At 44.2% G+C, this 19,302-nt stretch overlaps 1 protein-coding gene across 1 annotated transcript in view; it reads left to right on the plus strand.

Annotated features, from left to right (window-relative positions):
- Positions 1-18,461, plus strand: part of LOC137639127 (probable RNA polymerase II nuclear localization protein SLC7A6OS) — a 137,578-nt gene extending 119,117 nt beyond the window's left edge. The window contains exon 8 of the mRNA XM_068371439.1: positions 18,130-18,461. Within this exon, the coding sequence (XP_068227540.1) occupies positions 18,130-18,281 (152 nt within the window). The 3' untranslated portion in view covers positions 18,282-18,461. The remainder of the gene's footprint in view (positions 1-18,129) is intronic.
- The last annotated feature ends 841 nt before the right edge of the window (positions 18,462-19,302 follow it).

The raw sequence follows: 19,302 nt of genomic DNA on the forward strand, positions 1-19,302 counted from the left end.
TTATAAACAAATAATAAATAAAAAATGTGTTTTATTGTCACTTTACCTTAGAGACAGGCCAACGCAGGTGTAGAATTTTCTACGCCAGGAGGAGACGGACGATCGGCGAGAAGGTAGACATGGTGTTAACATGTTCTTTAAATGAATACTCTCTCTCTCTCTCAGAAAAAATTAATAGACACCTCTAACACTAACAGTGAAGAAGAACAGAGAGAGAGAGAGAGAGAGAGAGAGAGAGAGAGAGAGAGAGAGAGAGAGAGAGAGAGAGAGAGAGAGATTAAACAAAACTGTGTTGTGTACATATGATTTTTAACAGCATCAACGAGTTGAAAGACAATTAAATGTAACTAAAAAAGCAATATCAGCAAATCTGAATTCCTTTATTAACTAAAACAAATATTGATACAAACACACACGTGTGCGTATGCACAAACACACACACACGCAGGAGGAGACACGATTGGCGAGGAGGTAGAGATGGTGACTGCGATAACGTACCGTAACTTACACTACGGAAACTTTACTCTAACTTAGCTTATTTATTTTTTATATTTTTATATTTCATATTTTTTTAAATTTTTTCTTTTGATTTTTAATTTTCATCACTTTCAGTGACGAGTTACGGTACGTTATCGCAGTCACCATCTCTACCTCCTCCCCGACCGTTTGTCTCTTACTGCGTAGCAATCCTGCACCTGTGTGTGTGTTTGTGCATACGCACACGAGTCTGTTTGTATCAATATTTGTTTTAGTTAATAAAGGAATTCAGATTCGCTGTTATTACTTTCTTAGTTACATTTAATTGTTTTTCAACTCGTTGACGCTGTTAAAAATCATATGTACTCTAAACATTAATCTCTCTCTCTCTCTCTCTCTCTCTCTAACACTATAACAGCGAAGAAGAACAAAGAGAGAGAGAGAGAGAGAGAGAGAGAGAGAGAGAGAGAGAGAGAGAGAGAGAGAGAGAGAGATTTTATTTAAAGAACATGTTAATGCTAATTTTAGAGAGAAACAGAAAAAAGAGAGAAGACTTTTTTTAGAAGAGCTTATTAATGCTATCTTGGTTTTCTTTGCTTCACTTTTTTCTTTCTTTCTGTTCATCATGCTGGCTCTTCTCACAAATGATCGTTACCAACAATCTCTTTGTCCTTTATCCCTATCAACAAAAGGCGTTCTATCTCTTCCAGGGTATTGCTACGATGTCTTGTTAAAATGGTGATCCCCTTTGATGGTTTATCTGCTTTAATGGCTGCCTTCTGCTTGATGATCGTCGAGATCATAGGCCTATTCCGGCCATATTGTTTAGCCATATCACTCACATGCACACTGCTCTCATGTTTTTCTATAATTTCTTGCTTCAATTCTAATGAAAGAATTGCCTTCTTCCTATTCTCACCACTACCTCTACTGAAACTTAGCTTCTTAGGCACCATGATTATAGGTAAAATCAAAAAGGAAATGTGAGAAAAGGAAGAAAATAAGAACGGTTAATAACAGACCAAACAGAGGACAACCACACGATACACACAAGAACAGAGAACAGAGCACTCGACGCTCATTGGCGTCCCTCTTACGTGCTGCCATCTACCGGCGTAAACAAGATCTACGGATGTTGGAGTATTACTTCGGGTGTCGAGACAAAAATTTGATGGAATTTTACTTCGCATGTTGGAACAATCGTATGTTAAGACAATCGTATGTAGAGGTTCCACTGTATAATGTTTTTAGGTGGTTTTTCAGAGGGTGTGAACGTATTAATTTTTTTAGTTATTTTATTTGGGAAAAATTTATCTGAGATATGACATACGAGCTCAGGTCTCGGAACGCATTAAGCTCGTATCTCAAGGTATTACTGTACTGTAATTATAATTACCGGTATATCCAATTTAAAGTCAAGGGAAAGTTACAGTGAACCCTCGCTACTTCGCGGTTCGACAATCGCGGATTCACCACTTCGCGGGGTTTTTCCATAACCCATATATATATACATATCGCGGATTTTCCGGAAAATTCGAAAATACCGCGAAATCTGAAGACCCCCAAATACGATATTTTGTTACCTGTAATTCCATTAATACTGTAATTAGTAATATCTGCTCTTACTGATTGTTCATTGCATTACATATGATATATAATGCAGCACAGAAAGAAATAAAACACGAAAAGAGAATGTGATCATACGATAATTCAGTACGTAGTAAAATTAAATCGAACATGAAACGCAAATCAGATGCAGTCATACCATATTAGAATGGTGTGTACTGTAATGGATGTGCTTCTTTTCCATGAATCTTTTGTATGTATACGTACGTAGTACAGTACTGCATCCAATAATATTCTTTGTTGCAAAAATCACATTTCGAATAAGCGTACGAGAGAGAGAGAGAGAGAGAGAGAGAGAGAGAGAGAGAGAGAGAGAGAGAGAGAGAGGCGTAAAATAGCGTACGTAAAGTGTTTATTATTATTATTGTTATTATTATTATTATTGTTGTTGTTGTTAATAAAATTATTATTGTTATTATTATTATAATTATTATTATTATTATTACTGTACAGTATTATCATTATTTATTATTATTACGGTATTGTACTTAATCTACGTACGTTCAGTATGCGCGGGGCATCTTCTATGAGTAGGTAACCAACGCATCATAGTACTGTAAGACGGGTTGTGATTGGTTCAAGCGCTGATAGATGACGAATCAGAACTCAAGTTTTGTTATCTAGCCTGTGATTGGTGTTTTGCCCGCATCTTCTACCCGCAGCATCAAAGTTCTCGCGGGGCGGGATCGTTCACTCTCTGTTACCGCGTATCGCTGAGTAGACGTTCTTAAGTTTGTGAAGTTTAATCTGTGCTGTGTGCGACCTTTTTAAGTTGAACTTTTTGTTACAGTACTGTACGTAAATCCTACTGTAATGGCTCCCAAGCGTTCTGCTTCTCTTAAGGCTGGTAGTGAGCCTAAACGCCACCGAAGGATGATGACGATAGCTGAGAAGGTTACGCTTCTCGACATGTTAAAAGATGGTAGAAGTTACGCGGCCGCCGGCCGCCATTTTGGCATCAACAAATCCACCGTTCGCTATATCAAAAAGGACGAGGCGAACATTAGAAAGACGGCTGCAATCACCTTTAGCAGATCAGCGAAGCGAGTCGTTACAACGCGTAATAAAACGATCGTACGCATGGAAGGTGCTTTAGCTGTGTGGATTGCCGACTGCCGGAAGAAGAACATAGCGTTGGATACGAACACCATCCAAACAAAGGCTTTGAGTTTATATGAGAATTTTGCTGCAAAGGAACCTAAAGGCGACAACGGCAACCATGCTGAAGATGATGATGATGCAGATGATCCTCAACCAGGGACATCCACTGATTCCCAGCCTCAGAAACGTTTTTCCGCAAGCAAAGGATGGTTCGCGAAGTTTCAGAAACGCTTCGCCCTGAATAGCGTTTCCATGCATGGGGAGTCTGCTTCCGCTGACACTGCCGCTGCTGAAACTTACGTGAACCAGACGTTCAAGAATATTATCGCCGAAGGTGGATACAAGCCGGAACAAGTCTTTAATATGGATGAGACTGGCTTGTTTTGGAAGAGAATGCCGTCGCGAACTTTCCTGTTCAAAGAGGAAGCCAAAGCCTCTGGCTTTAAGGCATTCAAGGATCGCGTTACCCTCGTGATGTGTGGCAATGCTGCTGGATTTTTGTTAAAGCCGGGGCTTATTTATAAGTCGAAAAATCCTCGCGCTTTGAAAAATAAAAATAAGAATCTCCTTCCCGTGTACTGGATGCATAATCAAAAAGCATGGATTACGAAGATGCTGACCTCCAACTGGTTCCACCAGTGTTTTATCCCGCAAGTCAGTAAATATCTCTTAGAGAAGGGCTTGCCATTCAAGATCCTTCTCCTTATGGATAACGCTGGTGGACACGCAACTGACCTGTCGCATGAGGGCATTCAGGTTGAGTTCCTGCCACCCAACACCACGTCATTAATTCAACCGAAGGACCAGGGGGTTATCAGGGCGTTCAAGGCCCTCTACACGAAGAATACCTTGGCGGACCTCGTTGCGTGTGTGGATGCTGCCCAAGATGACGAGGATGAAGATTTTAACTTGAAGGCGTACTGGCGGCAGTACACCATAGCCACGTGCCTGCAGAATATTCAGAAGGCACTTCAAGAGATGAAACCTGCAACCGTGAATGCGAGCTGGAAGAAGTTGTGGCCCGATATTGTTTACGACGACAAGGGATTTACTCCGTCGGAAATCCAACACTCTGCAATACGGAAATCTGTGCAGTTGGCTGCCATAATTGGAGGTGACGGGTTTGGCGACATGACGACTGAAGACGTCGACGAGTTGTTGGACTGCCATTCCCAGCCCCTAACTGACGCAGACCTCGAAGACCTGACGAAATCGGCAAGTGAGGAAGAGAGTGATACCCAGGAAGAGACCCAAGAAAATGTCGAAGAAACGGGCTTAACATTAGAACGGCTTGCCAAGGCCTGCAACCACGCGAAGGAGTTGAAAGAAATGTTGCAAGAGTGGGACGAGGATATGGTTCGCTCGATGCAATTCTGCAACAAGGTTGATGACATAATGACTCCCTACAAAATGCTCTTGGATCGAAAAAAGAAGCAGCAGCAACAACTTCCGATCACAATGTTCTTCCAGCCTCGCAAAAAAGAGCCAGTTCCTCCTGCTAGTACGCCTTCGGAAGAAATTGAAGTTTCCCAGGAAGAAGTTGAAGAGGTGTCCCAGGAAAAGACACTTCCGTCTGAAGAGACGTAAAATACTATCATTGGCTGCACAGTAGAACACATCATCAGCTTCATCATCATCATTTCTACTGTGCAGCAAATTCATCGCCATCACCATTCAAGTTTTTCTTCAACTTCTTTCGTGGTGAGTACAGTAACAATCTTTATTTTTTACTTTAATATTCTTACTGCCTGTTTTATAGTTTAGTAATGTACGTACTGTATGCATTAAGTTAAAGGGAAGGTTTTAAAAGTCTACATGTTGTAACCTATCATATTTTTTTTGTTTAAAATTTACATTTATGTACGTAAAACAATCTCTCTCTCTCTCTCTCTCTCTCTCTCTCTCTCTCTCTCTCTCTCTCTCTCTCTCTCTCTCTCTCTCTCTCTCTCTCTCTCTCTCTCGTAAATTGTTTTCCTGCTTTGTTACGTACAATACTGTATAATTTATATTTGTAAGGTAACATATTTTGTAAATGCTTTTACTGTAAATACTGTATGTACTGTATCATTATTTATCACTATCATCATGCGCGTTAAATGCCTTGTTTGTTCTGAGCGTGGTTGTTTACTGAGCGTACACGCCGTCGTTTCAGGCGGCGTCATAAAGAAAAACATTTCATTTGGAAGTCCTAAGAAAAATATGTAAACTAAAACATTGGTAATAAACAAATCAACATACAGTACAGTACTGTATAATCAATATAATCGATGCAAAAACTAACCTATACATATATGTGTACTGTACACTAAATGAGTTTGTTTCTTCATTATGATCAGAGATGAACGTAAACAAAACATTGGTTGCCATTTTTTATCTTGCTTTTTAGGTGTTTAGGAAACGCATTATATAAAATCGCCTTTAATATTTGTGCCTGTTTTAGTTTAGGGTGCTGTAGTACATGCATTAAGTGTTCTGTACATTAAAGGGTGGTTTGTTAACAGTACTACGTACAAGGGAAGGTTTTAAAAGTCCGAATATACATGTTAAATAAATAGGTAAATATGATGTCACTACTTCGCGGATTTTCACCTATCGCACCCGTGTCTGGAACCTATCTACCGCGATAAACGAGGGTTCACTGTACTGGTTCTTAAATAAATTTTGTGTGGGGGGGAATTAATATGCTTTGTGGGGTCTAGGGACTTTATTGTGACGGCTATAACAGGGAATCCGATACCACATAAATACCAAAATAATATTGCCGCCCATGCTCTAGGCCCTATATAGCTTTGGTTATAAAAAAGTTCCTCTTCTACAATTCCAGATATCGTTATGGCCTCATCAGCGAAGAAATGGCAGTATGATGAAAGCTACATTCAGTATGGATTCACTGCTATCAACTAAAGTGGGATTGAATTTCCACAGTGTGTATTATGCCACAAAGTTTTGTCACTGGAGTGCATGAAGCCTAGCTTTCTCAAACTCCATCTAAACAGCTGTCATCCAAGTTTTATAAGCAAGAATGCTGCTTTCTTCAAGCAAAAGGAAGAGGGATTGAAGAGAGCACGTTTCGATCGTTCGGGACATTTCAGGCAACAAAATGAAGCTGGTTTGCGTGCATCCTACGTGGTATCACTGAGAATTGCACAAGAAAAGAAACCTCACAACATTGCAGAAAAGTTGATAGTTCCTTGCTGCAAAGATATAATACGTTGTGTTATTGGTTGTGATGCTGAGCAGAAGGTGACATCAGTACCTCTCTCAAATGATACTGTTCATCGACGAATAGTAGATATGTCTGAGGATGTCAAACAACAAGTAATTGCTGAATTAAAGGAAGCCTCTTTAGGAAAATTTGCAATCCAGCTTGACGAGTCGACTGACGTGGCTGCTTGTGCACAACTCCTAGTGTTTGTGCGATACGTCACTGGTCAAGATTTCAAGGAAGAGTTTTTGTTCTGTCATACCTTGAATACGACTACTAGAGGTGAAGACATTTTCAATGAAGTCTCATTGTTTTTTGAGAAAGAAGGACTGTCTTGGAATAATGTATGTGCATGCACAACTGACGGAGCACCAGCAATGCTTGGTCGTCGATCAGGATTTCGAGGAAGAGTGAATCAGGTGAATCCTGAAACCAAGCATCTTCATTGCATGCTTCATAGATATGCCCTGGCATCCAAAACTCTCCCACCTGATTTAAAATTAGTCCTGGATGATGTTGTGCACATGGTAAATGCCATCAAGTCAAGCGCCCTAAATACAAGACTGTTTTCCCTTCTCTGCCAAGAGTTTGGAAGTGATGAAAAAGTGTTGCTCCTTCACACTGAGGTTCGCTGGCTGTCGAGGGGGAATGTGGTATCAAGAGTAGAATCACTAAAGGAGGAGCTCACTGAATTCTTCAAATGTGACAACAAGGCAAAGTCACTTGAGTTCACCAAGAAATTGTCAGACAGCCAGTGGCTTCAGAAGCTGGCCTACCTGAGTGACATATTCTTACGCCTCAACTCATTTAACTTATCCCTCCAAGGCCGTTTTGCCACAGTGAGTGATTTCATGGACAAACTTAGGTCACTGACCATGAAGCTGGAGCTTTGGGAAGGGAAGGTCAAAGATGGAAATCTTAGCATGTTTGAACACCTTGGTGAGGCACTTGATAAAAGTCAAAACACTGGAAAACAAGATGTGATGCAACTTGTGCAATCACATCTAGCTTCTCTGCGGATGGAGCTGCAGTCTTACTTCCCCGAATTGAGTGAATTGGAATCAAAATTGATTAGAAACCCTTTCATTGTGAATGTGCACCTTCTCCCAGATAACATGCAAGAGGAGTTCTTAGAGTTGGTGAACGACTCTGTTGCAAAAGATGCATTTGAAACACTTTCCCTAACCAAGTTCTGGGCTAAAATGAGTGAGATTTACCCTGTTGTATCTAAAGTAGTTCTGAACTCTTTGTTGATGTTCCTTAGTACTTATCTGTGTGAACAAGGATTTTCAACGCTGTTGAACATGAAAACCAAACATCGATCACGGCTTAATGTGGAACATGACCTACGATTGTGCCTGTCTAATACTGCTCCTCGAATTGAGAAACTTGTTTGTTACAGACAGGCACAGCCTTCACAATGAAGTTCAGTAATGGTTGATAAAGGAAATATTGTTTCATTTCTGCATGTGTAGTATCACTGTAAAATACTTGGAATATTCATGTTTCATCTCAATAAAGTAATAAAAATTTGAATAATTTCATAATATCCTATGTTGTACCATTGTACATTGAGTTAGTTACTAAATTACCATTTTGTTCGATGTCAGATTACCGGGGGCTACTGGTAAATGGTCTTATATCTCAGGGGGTACTTGACGGGAAAAGGGTTGAGAACCCCTGCTCTAGGGAGTCTAGGGTCAGTGTATCATTGTGCAAAGTATGAACTCAATGTGTATAAGAATGATCTTTTGAGTTCAGGTTATCATGATCTCAAACACAGTACTTTCAATGCTGAAAATATTCTGGTATGGGTGACATTGGTACTGCATAATTATTGCATAGCAGAATGAATTCTGCTACTGTTGGGGACCGGTCTACCTGGGCATCAACTTGCAACCAGGCTCCATCATCATCATCATGTTTAGCATGGGGGTTATGTGATATATATACAGTGACTTATGAAACTAAAAGGAAATTTTAGTGTAATCTTGTTGTGAAACTTGAATCATGGGTAGGGTTGTGTAGTCCAAAGGAGCTATTACACGGCAAAATTTCAGTCCGTAATTGGCATTTTCGTCGATTATTGCGGTCTAAAACGTAAATTTCATCGACCCTAAACAAATTCTACTCAACTCATCACTGCTCACCGAAAATGGACTTTACTTCATAAAATTGAATATAGAGAACGTAAAAAATGGTAACTCCTCTGTTCGATGATAATATATGTTATTGTTCACTTAGTAAGCATGTGTTAAGAAGCAATGCCAATCCAAAGGACTAGGGAGGTAGAGTTAACCAGCTCTGTGGAAGCTCACTCCTCATAGCTATAGCAAGAAGTTGCTCAAGAAGCACTTTGTGGTGAAATAGCAATGGAGCTTTCTACAGCATTCCTGGAAATAGAAGGAATTGATACAGGTATGTGAGATACATTGTATTATAGACTGAAACTATGGATTTTTTTTGTTATTCACCCATTATTAGATAAATTTTTAAGAATCTTATTAGAATCTTACGTTATACAGCTATCAAAACATGATTATCAATGGTACTTTGTTAGCCTAGGCCTATTTCAGACTACAGGCCATAGCGTAGTTGGATGCAAATTGGAATTTCTTAGGATTGGATTGGCCCTTTTCCAGTAGGCAAGTAGGTAAGGATGTGGCTCCTAGGTTAGGTTAAATGGTGTCATAGCTTTTGAAATTTTAAATTGCTTGCAACTTGAAACATATGGTTTCCCCCAAATTATTTGCATCAAAACAAAGACAAGTTTCTATGAATAAACCTCTACCACTTATTTTCTTTGTTAGGAATATTTGGCTATACTGTAAATATTTACTCATTTAAATTGTGGACCTGGTTCGTTCCAAACCACTGCAAAGTTTTATGACTGTCTCCCACAAACTACATGGACACAGTGGTTAGAGAGCACTACCATAGCAATGATTATGATTCCTCCCAGTCCATTTCTGTTCCCTAATCTCATCATTCCCAGAATGATGGTAGAGAGAGTATTGATATTCATGGAATAGTAAAGTTGTTTACTGTGTTCCTAAGATGGAACCCCCCTATACTCCTAAACAGGCGAATTAGTAGGATCCTGCCCTGATCGCAATTAACGATTCGCTGACTCTGTTGTGAGTCCATGACCCAGCTCAGCTGATATATCTCCCCTCAATGTTCTGACATCTGAGTCTGAAACTACTTATTTTCTGAAAATAATGAGACTTTTTTGTCGTTTGGACAGTTTAGGTGAACTTCCATAAGTAGACGCTGTGCCATTGATGCTATTTTCCTGCATCTCGAAGTACGAAACTATAAATATGATGTATCTCTGCTTTTGTAGCTCTTCCTTTTACTGCTACTCCTGCTGTCTTGACTTCCCTCCTCCATCTCCTTCTGTAATGGGTTTGGACAGGGTGCCATCCATGTTGAATGGTACTTCTGGGCACCTCTAACTTTTATAGCTACTTATTCTTCCAATTTTGTTTCAAAGGATGGCTATTTACTAAAGGTCACTTTCAAGGGTTCTTCCATTCTTTTCCCTGGATCAATTTAGCACCTCTGAACACGCGTCATAACTGGAATCCTGTTGATATGAGTTTAAAGGATCATTCCTGCTGCTATGACCTCGGCCCTTATTGATAACTGAAGTGTAAGCGAGATTCTTGGTTGCATTCCCTGAAAAATTTCTCTGGGTTATCTGACTTTCAGGTTTCATGTCCTGCTAGGCACATGATGAGTTCCTTATTATCAAATTGGTTTAGCCTGTAAACAGGTTTTCTCATTTTTTTATATTTGATAGCTGTACCACTGTAGAGTGAGGATTTGCTCACAGCTTGGGGATGATACAAGGGTTTAATAATTAATTTAAAACCCTTTTCCAAAGATATGTAGTTCCTATTATATGGTGAAAATGCATTACCTGTAATTTTAGATTGCAAAGTTATCTGTCTACATGGAAAATTTTATAGGCTGCCCCCGTTTTTAATTTACGTCTACATTCGTGCAATCACTAACTCTTGAAACAGTATAGAAGTTATAGGTACTTTAGTACCTCAAATTATGAATAACTTTGCGTATGAGCAAATTGGTATAGGTGCAAATTTTTTTTAGAACAGTTCACGATCATTGTATTGGTCTACTAGCAGAAAGTTCCTTTCTAATGTGCATTTTTTTGTGGAAAAGTACTAATGAGACTAGCATAAGATCAGTTATGCATTGGCCACACACACACACACACACACACACACACACACACACACACACACACACACACACACACACACAAACAGTGTTCATGCTGTGTTCATGTGAATTTTATCCCATTTTCATGCCATTTTAAAGAAATGGCATAAGCAGGTGTCTCCACATAGGTTCCTAGTTAAAATTATATGTACAGTAAAAGTGTAAAATATGATGACCAATTGTCCATATTTGACTTATTTAGTGATAGTGAACAATTTTAAAGAAAGAGAACTCATAGTAGTTTACCAGAACTGCTCAAGGAGGGAGATTCTTCTGCCAAGCAGTAACCCCTCCTCCTCCTCCTCCTCCTCCTCCTCCTCCTCCTCCTCCTCCTCCTCCTCCTTCCTCCTCCTCTTCCTCCTCCTCCTCCTCCTCACAGCAACTGTGACTCCTCAAAGGTAAAGAGAACATTTATTTGGCAATATTCCAATATGTAACTGTGAATAACCTTTAAAAATGAGTGGTTTCTGTATTTCTGCACTTTTGGAATGTATCAAGTGAATTTTCTTTATTTCTCACAGGAAAAATAGATTTAGAATACAAGTTTGTTCCAACACGAATACTTACCTCGAACTCCTTTCTTAGGAGTTACCTGTAACCTCCTCTCTACCGACCAGAGTTTTGTGTAGTGTACCCCCCACCCCGTTTTCTAAGGAGGCCTACCCCCGGCATTAAGGAATGTGCCCCGAGGGTAGGCTTATCGTAGGTCGATGTCCGGCCGGGTCAGCCTCATCAGTAAGTTCTCTGGTCGCGACGTGTAACCCCCTCGTTCTCTATCGATCCTTTGTGTGCGTTCTAAGTGCCCCACGTGTTCCCCGCGTGGTAACTTGTGTTTTCCAGTGTACTTTTCCCGGGTGTTCCTGTGTGTTCACCTTCCACCCGTGTCCTTACCCAGTGTATTCATTGATTCCCTTCGTGCTTGTGTCTTGCATTGTGTGCATTATGGAGCAAATCCACCGTTGTCCGGGGCCTAGAGCCGGTAAATCGTGTGGAGCGTTCCTCTCCAAGCCTGAAGTGGATTCTCACTCCCTTTGCTCCTCCTGTAGGGGAAGGGTTTGTTCGTCAGCAGATATGTGCCCCGAGTGTGTAGACTGGAGCGATATCCAGTGGGTACGGTAGGAAAAAGAGAAAATCGGCGAAACGTCCCACAGAAAAGCTAGTGTTACTTCGCCGCTACCATCACCCAGTGAGCGGTCCGACGGGGCCTCTGTTTCGCCGTCCCCTACACAGAGTAGGGGACGAGGTAAGTCTGTCGTAGAGAAGGAACAAGGCGACCTTCCCCAGGAACCTAGTGAAAGTGCAGTGCCGATTGCGGGCCCTTCTAGGGCTAGTGAAGAACCCAGTAGTGCGTCCGGAGAGTCGGCCCTTGTGCTCGGGGGGCACGCGTCCTCCGATGACACCTTGTGGGGTAGTAACGCGGTGTCTGTGTCTTCGCTGCCCTCGTGGGCCTGTGCTTCTGGGTCTTCGTTAGACGGAGACACCAGAAGAAGTTACGACCTTCGGGTAATAATGCCTTCGGTTGGAGGCTTCCGAAGACGCCGGGTAGGTCACCCTTAAGGATGGAAGTGGCCCTGGACCCCTGGCTCCCTGGCATGGAGCGCTTTGAATCGTTCCCGGCACCCCTCACGGAAGTCCCCGAAGATTTCCTCCAGCCGTCGACCTCGGGCACTCAACGCGCGAAGAAGTCCCCCGCAGTCCCCGCTACCAGCCGACATGCGATAAGCACAGTGTCGTCGGGTTCGTCGGATGTTTATTTCTCGTCGGAGGAGGAAGTCAGGGTAAAACACCGTCGTTGGAGGGAGCGGTCCAGGAGCAAGTGTTCCCGTTCGAGGTCGTGCTCCCGGTATAGTAGCAAGCGCTCCCGCTCCCCAGGGCGTAAGTATAGGAGGAGTAGGTCTCCTGATGGCGACTGGGTCTTCGTACCCCGGGACTCAAAGGTGCTTTGTTCCCCGGACCGCCGGTCCAGAGAGTGTTCGCCAAGGATGCCGTCCTCAAAACACGACCTTGACCCTCGCGACCTAGCTCGCAGGAAGGACTCTACAAGAAGGCATAAGTCCTCGAAGCCTCCGGTTCACCCCGCCCAGCGGGGGGAAACGCGCTTCTTGTCGGGCGGCCTGGCCGAACCAGCCCAGCTGGTGCGGACTTCGGGTTGGAAGGAACGGTTCCCGCTGTCGGGTCAGCCCACGGGAACCGCGTCCTCGGCACCCAGAGCCCTTGGGCGGACGAGAGTCCCCGCTGAACCAGCGATGCCTGCGTTAACCCAGGCCCCTGGTGCGGATGACCCCGCAGATGAAATCCAGTACCTCGGTAGGACGGCGCCCCTGGCACCAAGAGCTAGACGTCCAGTCGGCGTGCCCGGTAACCCAGCTCTCCGGCCCCAAGCCGAGACCTCGGCTGAAGGAAGGGAGGGTTCACCAACGGAGGACTCGGCCTTTAGGAGGGTGGTTGGCCTTATCAGAAGACACCACAAAATCGAGGAACCTACAGCTACAGACGAGGATTACAGGGAGGTCAAGCCTATTAAGAATTATGCAGACCCCTACCCAACCTAAGACGTCTAGCGCTTCCTCTAGCCCGAGATCTGGTCCTAGGGCAGGAGTATGTGGACAAGGTGGTGGCTAGTAATGCCGAAGCCCCCAAAACCCATAATTCCTCAAAATTGCTACAGGGCCTCAGAACCCAAGGCAAAGTATATGTGCCAGAGGGACGTCGCCCAGGCCCCTGTAAGCTGGAGTCTTCCATCGACATCCTGAGTCAGGGCGTCTCTGACGATAGGGCCTCTTCGGCCCCGGTCTGTTTCTCGCCAGCAGAGGCCTCCATGATGGGGGAAATGTCGAGAGATTTAGTGAACGTCTCCTCTTGGCTGGACTGGTGGGTTTCCACTTTGGTAGGGGTACAAGCCTCGTTCGACCCCGCGGACCCTGACCAGCAAGGCCTCCTGAGAGACCTTATTACCTCTGGGGGTAAAACCCTTGAATTTTCAACTTACCAGTCGCTCGCCCTGACGGCTAACTGGGTACTCCATAAGAGAGACACCGTACTGACGAAGGTGTCCCGGAAGGTACCAGACAGGGAAGCGCGGGCCATACGGAGCTTACCCTTGTGGGGAGAGTCCTTGTTTCCCCTGAAGGAACTAGAGGCCATCATGGAGAAGGTCTCGAAGAAGAAGGAGTCTAACAACCCCAGACCTACGCCTTCTAGGAGACCGCCCTACAAGAGGTCCGTCTCGGATAGTGCCGCGACTTCCCAAGCCTCTCCCAGCACTACGAGGAGAGAGACTCCCTCTTCCTCCTGGTCCGCAACGCCTCAGCCCCCCGAAGGGGAGCTCCAGCGCCTTCAAGCTCCTTCAGGTTGGGTTACTCTGCCTCTAGGAGAGGCCGATCAGGCCGCTCCTCCAGAAGAAGATAGAGTGGGAGGCCCCCTATCCCCGCCCAAGCCTCGGGTTGGGGGATGCCTCAGACTTCATTGGCAAGCATGGAAGGCTCACGGAGCAGAGCCTTGGACAGTGTCCGTACTAATGGAGGGCTACAGACTTCCGTTCTTAACAGAACCACCCCCTCTTATCCCGGCCAGCCGGGCGGAATGGCTAGCTCCCAGAGACCCGTTAAAGAGGACCGCCCTTCAAGAGGAGGTTTCCTCCATGTTAGAGAAGGGCGCCATGGAAGAAGTTCTTCTCCCAGGTCCAGGTTTCTACAGTCGTCTGTTCCTGGTAGAAAAAGCGAAGGGGGGGGGGGGGGTTGGAGACCGGTTATAGATCTGTCGGCTCTCAACAAATTCATCAAGAAGACGGACTTCAAAATGGACACTCCGAAGTCAGTCCTACTGTCCTTGAGGGAGAAAGATTACATGATGACCATAGACCTCAAGGACGCATACTTCCAAATTCCGGTCCACCCCTCGAGTCGAAAGTTCCTCCGGGTGAAATGAGGTTCCCAGATCCTGCAATTCAGGACCCTTTGCTTCGGACTGTCAACAGCGCCCCAGGTGTTCACGAGAGTCTTCACGACTGTCTCAGTGTGGGCTCACGAACGAGGCATTCGCCTCATCCGATACCTGGACGACTGGTTGCTTCTTTCCGCCTCAAAGGGCCTCTTGGAGGAACAAGGGATGAAACTCCTCCAGTTTTGCAAGGATCTGGGCATCGTAATCAACCCGAAGAAGTCAAACCTATCCCCATCCACCAGAATGAACTACTTGGGAATGACATTAGATACAATTCTGGGAAAAGCCTTCCCTTCGGAGGACAGAATAGGAAACCTCATGAATATCATTCAGCCGTTCCTGTCAGAGCGTCCCAGGAGAGCGAAAGACTGGCAGAAGCTGATAGGTCACCTGGTCTCATTGGAGAAACTAGTTCCCCAAGGGAGGGTAAGTCTCAGAGCCATACAATGGAACCTGAAGAACCTCTGGTGCCAACTGGACTCACGACAAGTTCTAAACCCAGTCCTACCAAACACGAGACCCTCCCTGGAATGGTGGCATTGCCGGTCGAACTCACTCAAGGGGATGCCCTTCGGGAGCGATCCACCTGAGTTACTACTATTCACAGACGCCTCCAACCAAGGGTGGGGAGCCCATCTCCTCGACGAAACAGCACGAGGGACCTGGTTGGACGGGGAGAAAGAACTCCACATCAATGTCCTGGAGTTGAAGGCAGTCCAGAAGGCTTGCCTACACTTCGCGAGTCTACTAAAGGGAAACGCCGGGCGTTGATGTGCGACAACGCCACGGTAGTGGCATACATAAAGAAACAAGGAGGCTTGAAGTCGAGGGAGTTGTGCGATCTCACCATAGAAATTCTAGATTGGGCAGAAGAGAACCAAGTGGTGTTGTTAGCAAGGTTCATTCCCGGGAAGAAAAACGTACTGGCCGACGGCCTCAGCAAAGTGGGCCAGATAGTAGGGACAGAATGGTCCCTTCTTCCGGAAGTAGCCAAGCTCATCATCCAATGTTGGGGTTCCCCGGTGATGGACCTCTTTGCAACAAAACTCAACGCCCAACTCCCCGTATATTGCTCTCCTGTGCCAGACCCGAAAGCAGCCTTAGAAGACGCCTTTCAGCACAAGTGGGACAATCTAGATGTGTACGCTTTTCCCCCTTTCACCTTGATAAGGCAAGTGCTCAACAGAGTAAGGACAGCCCGAAACCTAAAGATGACTTTGGTAGCGCCCTGGTGGTCGGAGAGAGAGTGGTTCGCGGACCTAAAAGACCTAACGAGTCAACCACCGTGGCCTCTGCCCGACAGGTCAGACCTTCTGCATCAACCTCATTTTCACAGGCTCCACGACAACCCACTCTCCCTACGTCTTCACGCCTGGAGACTATCGAGCGGCTCCTGAAGAAAGAAGGATATTCTTCATCCACGGCTAAGAGAATGTCTCTACCTGAGAAAGTCGTCAGCCGCGGTCTACCTGGCTAAGTGGGCCTCCTTCACGAAGTGGTGCTCTGAGAAGCGCATTAAACCTCTTAAGGCCTCTGTCCCAGACATAGCAGATTTTCTGGTGTTTCTTAGAGACAAGGTGGGAATGTCAATCCCAGCCATAAAAGGAGTTCGGGCTGCCCTAGGCCAAGTCTTCCTCCTGAAGGGCATCGACCTGGGGGCCTCGAGACACATAGCGATGCTTGTCAAGAGTTTCGAGCAGTCCTGCCCCCCACAGGCGAGTAGGGTGCCCCAGTGGGACTTAGCCAAGGTCCTGAAGATGTTGTGTCGTCCCCCCTTTGAACCTTTGAAGGATATCGTGGACAGAGATCTCACCCTCAAGGCCGTCTTCTTGCTGGCCTTGGCGTCCGCTAAGAGAGTGGGTGAGATCCATGGTCTGTCATATGACGTTTCTCATTCGAAGGGGTGGAAAGAAGTATCCTTCAAGTTTGTGCCTTCTTTTGTGGCTAAGACTCAGAACCCAGCAGTCTGGGATCCGAAGTTCGAAGGTTTCTCAATACCTGCCATCCCTAGGACGGGTAATGCAGAAGATTTGAATTTATGCCCCGTACGGACAATCAGAAAATACCTGGAAAGAACAGCTCATCTCCGCCCAGGCATCAAGAGCCTCTTCGTATCCACAGGTATTAATAAGAAACAAGTGTCCAAGAACACCATTTCCTTCTGGTTGAGACAAGTTATTGCCAGAGCCTACAAGGAAGAAGGCATAGCAGTGCCAGGCACCCCCCGACCTCATGACATCAGGGGCCTGAGCACCTCCTTAGCCTTTGAGAAAAACATGGCAGTGGGTCAGATCCTGCGAGCAGGTACTTGGTCGAACCAGTCAACCTTTACTGCCCATTACCTCAAGGACTACTCGAGGAAGTCCTTAGACGACTTCTCCATTGGAACAGTCATCTCCGCCCTCCAAGCGGTGTAACGGTAAAAGCCCCAGGCTCAATCAAGGCTAGCAACCGGTAGGCACAAGTGCTGTTTCCTTCCTCCTACCCAGTTGCTTCCTAGCCTCTTCGGGGAGTACCAACTGATATCATTGGATAACACATTCTTCACGACTACGCTACTGGAAGGAGCATCAGAAGAAGTTTTTTCAAAGGGTGAGTACTTAGACACTAACGTGAACTCTTGTGTAGTTACCCTCACATCCGTTTTCTAGTAGGTACCGTTATCCCTGGGCCTCTTGGCCTCCGCTTCCCGGGTCAGGGGGTCAGAATAGCACTCCCGCCTCCTAAAGTGTAAGTCTCCTAAGAAAGTAGTTGGAGGTAAGTATTCGGGTTGGAACAAATAAAAAATTTTAAGTAATTTTTATTTTTCCTAACATACTTACCGAGAACTACTTTCGGGTAATGGCCCTCCCTTCCTTCCCCTAGTGCCTCTCTGCCCTTGCAAGCATTGTGCTAATCCAATAGAACTTACTGATGAGGCTGACCCGGCTGGACATCGACCTACGATAAGCCTACCCTCGGGGCACATTCCTTAATGCCGGGGTTAGGCCTCCCTAGAAAACGGGGTGGGGGGTACACTACACAAAACTCTGGTCGGTAGAGAGGAGGTTAAAGGTAACTCCTAAGAAAGTAGTGCTCGGTAAGGATGTTAGGAAAAATAAAAATTACTTAAAATTTTTGATATTTTAGGTTATGAGTTCACATCCAGAACAAATTAAGCTTGTAAACAGAGGTACAGTACTACTATATACTTTTAAAACCTAGGTACAGTACTACTATATACTTTTAACATCTTATCAGTTTATGCTGGAGACATTCCTTTAAAGGAAAAATGGGTATTAGCTTTTGGTAATGTGTCTATGTTACTGTTTACTTGCTGTGTTCTGTGTTCAACAACAGAACTATGAGAATTTACACTCTTAAGAAGCATTTACTGTTTATATTCATGTATCCTGTATAATACTCTTACAAAGTGCATGTGCTAAGCATTGAAATAGAATTGACATTTGAATGAAAGAAGGTAAAGTTAGGTCATTTATGATATAGCAAGAGATATCTGTCTGAAAGACACTGTAATGCTTTTCTTCCAGATGAATCTGATGAGAGCTATGATGAAGGAGACTATGAAGAGGAAGGCTTTGATGATGAAGGGAACCTCATTATGTCATCTCAACATCCCTTTTTGCTAACCAAGTTAATGAAAAAATTTAATCTTGAAGAGGATAGTGATAGTGATGATTAATTTTAGGAGCGCAGATTGAATCAAACTGCAGGCATTAGTGAAGCATGTTAACATATTGTGATTTTTTATTTACCTAATTAAATAAAGTGTTTGTGTTTAATGCATATCGTAAGAATATAAGGTTTAAATAAATACTGTATGTTGCTTATATTACTTGAGGAATAAATTTTTCTAAGAAAAGTTTGGATTTCATTGAACCTTTTAATTGGTGTTAGTTAAAAGTGGGTTATTCTTTGAAAGTCGAGGAACATTTGATATAAAATCTGAAGAATTTAAAATATGAAGGTACTGTTTTTCTTGTGACAAACTCTGCTATCTTAATTACTTTTATTGTTCCCACATTGATACAAACCCTCATCCTTCAATATGAGTATGGTCTCAGGAAAGCAGGAAACGTGCTATTAAGATTTATAACGAGGTGTCGATAGTTACTGGTGGGTAGCAGGGAAGCCCCATCACCCCTGCTAGCTAATTGAATAGCTACTTTGACTTCAGCCGCTGGCTTGTATGAATGTACGCTTTGTGTTCCAAACTTGTTTTTAATTTTCTTTTCCTATTTCCAGATTGTTTTATTGTTATGTGGTAGTTCAATGGAGAAACTTCAAATAGACATGCAATTTTGCCCATGAGTTTCTGGCCATCGTTGCAGAACTTCATGAGCAAGAAATACGTAGACCCCATTCTTAGTGCCCTTCTTGCAGGGTTATGACTGCAAGCAATCATTTCCCTGTGAGAAGTGTAGGGAGTGGTCATCCTCCCAGTAGAAGGAGGAAAAAGTCTAAACAAAATTATTTGCCTTTGGGGTCTTTTTCGAAATCTAAGAAATCTGCTAGACCTCCCCTTTTCCACTGTGTTACTCTAGCTTATAATCCTTTGCCATTGCCCTCCTCCCAGTGGGAAAGTGATGAAGGACGACGACATTGATGTAATCCTAGAGCAAGCCCAAAGTGAGCAGGCTTTATATGCTTCCCCAGGAGAAGCAGGTACGTCTTCTCCCCGGGGTGAACCTGAAGTGTTAATT

The sequence above is a fragment of the Palaemon carinicauda genome, chromosome 4 (genome assembly GCF_036898095.1).
Source record: "Palaemon carinicauda isolate YSFRI2023 chromosome 4, ASM3689809v2, whole genome shotgun sequence".
NCBI lineage: Eukaryota > Metazoa > Arthropoda > Malacostraca > Decapoda > Palaemonidae > Palaemon > Palaemon carinicauda.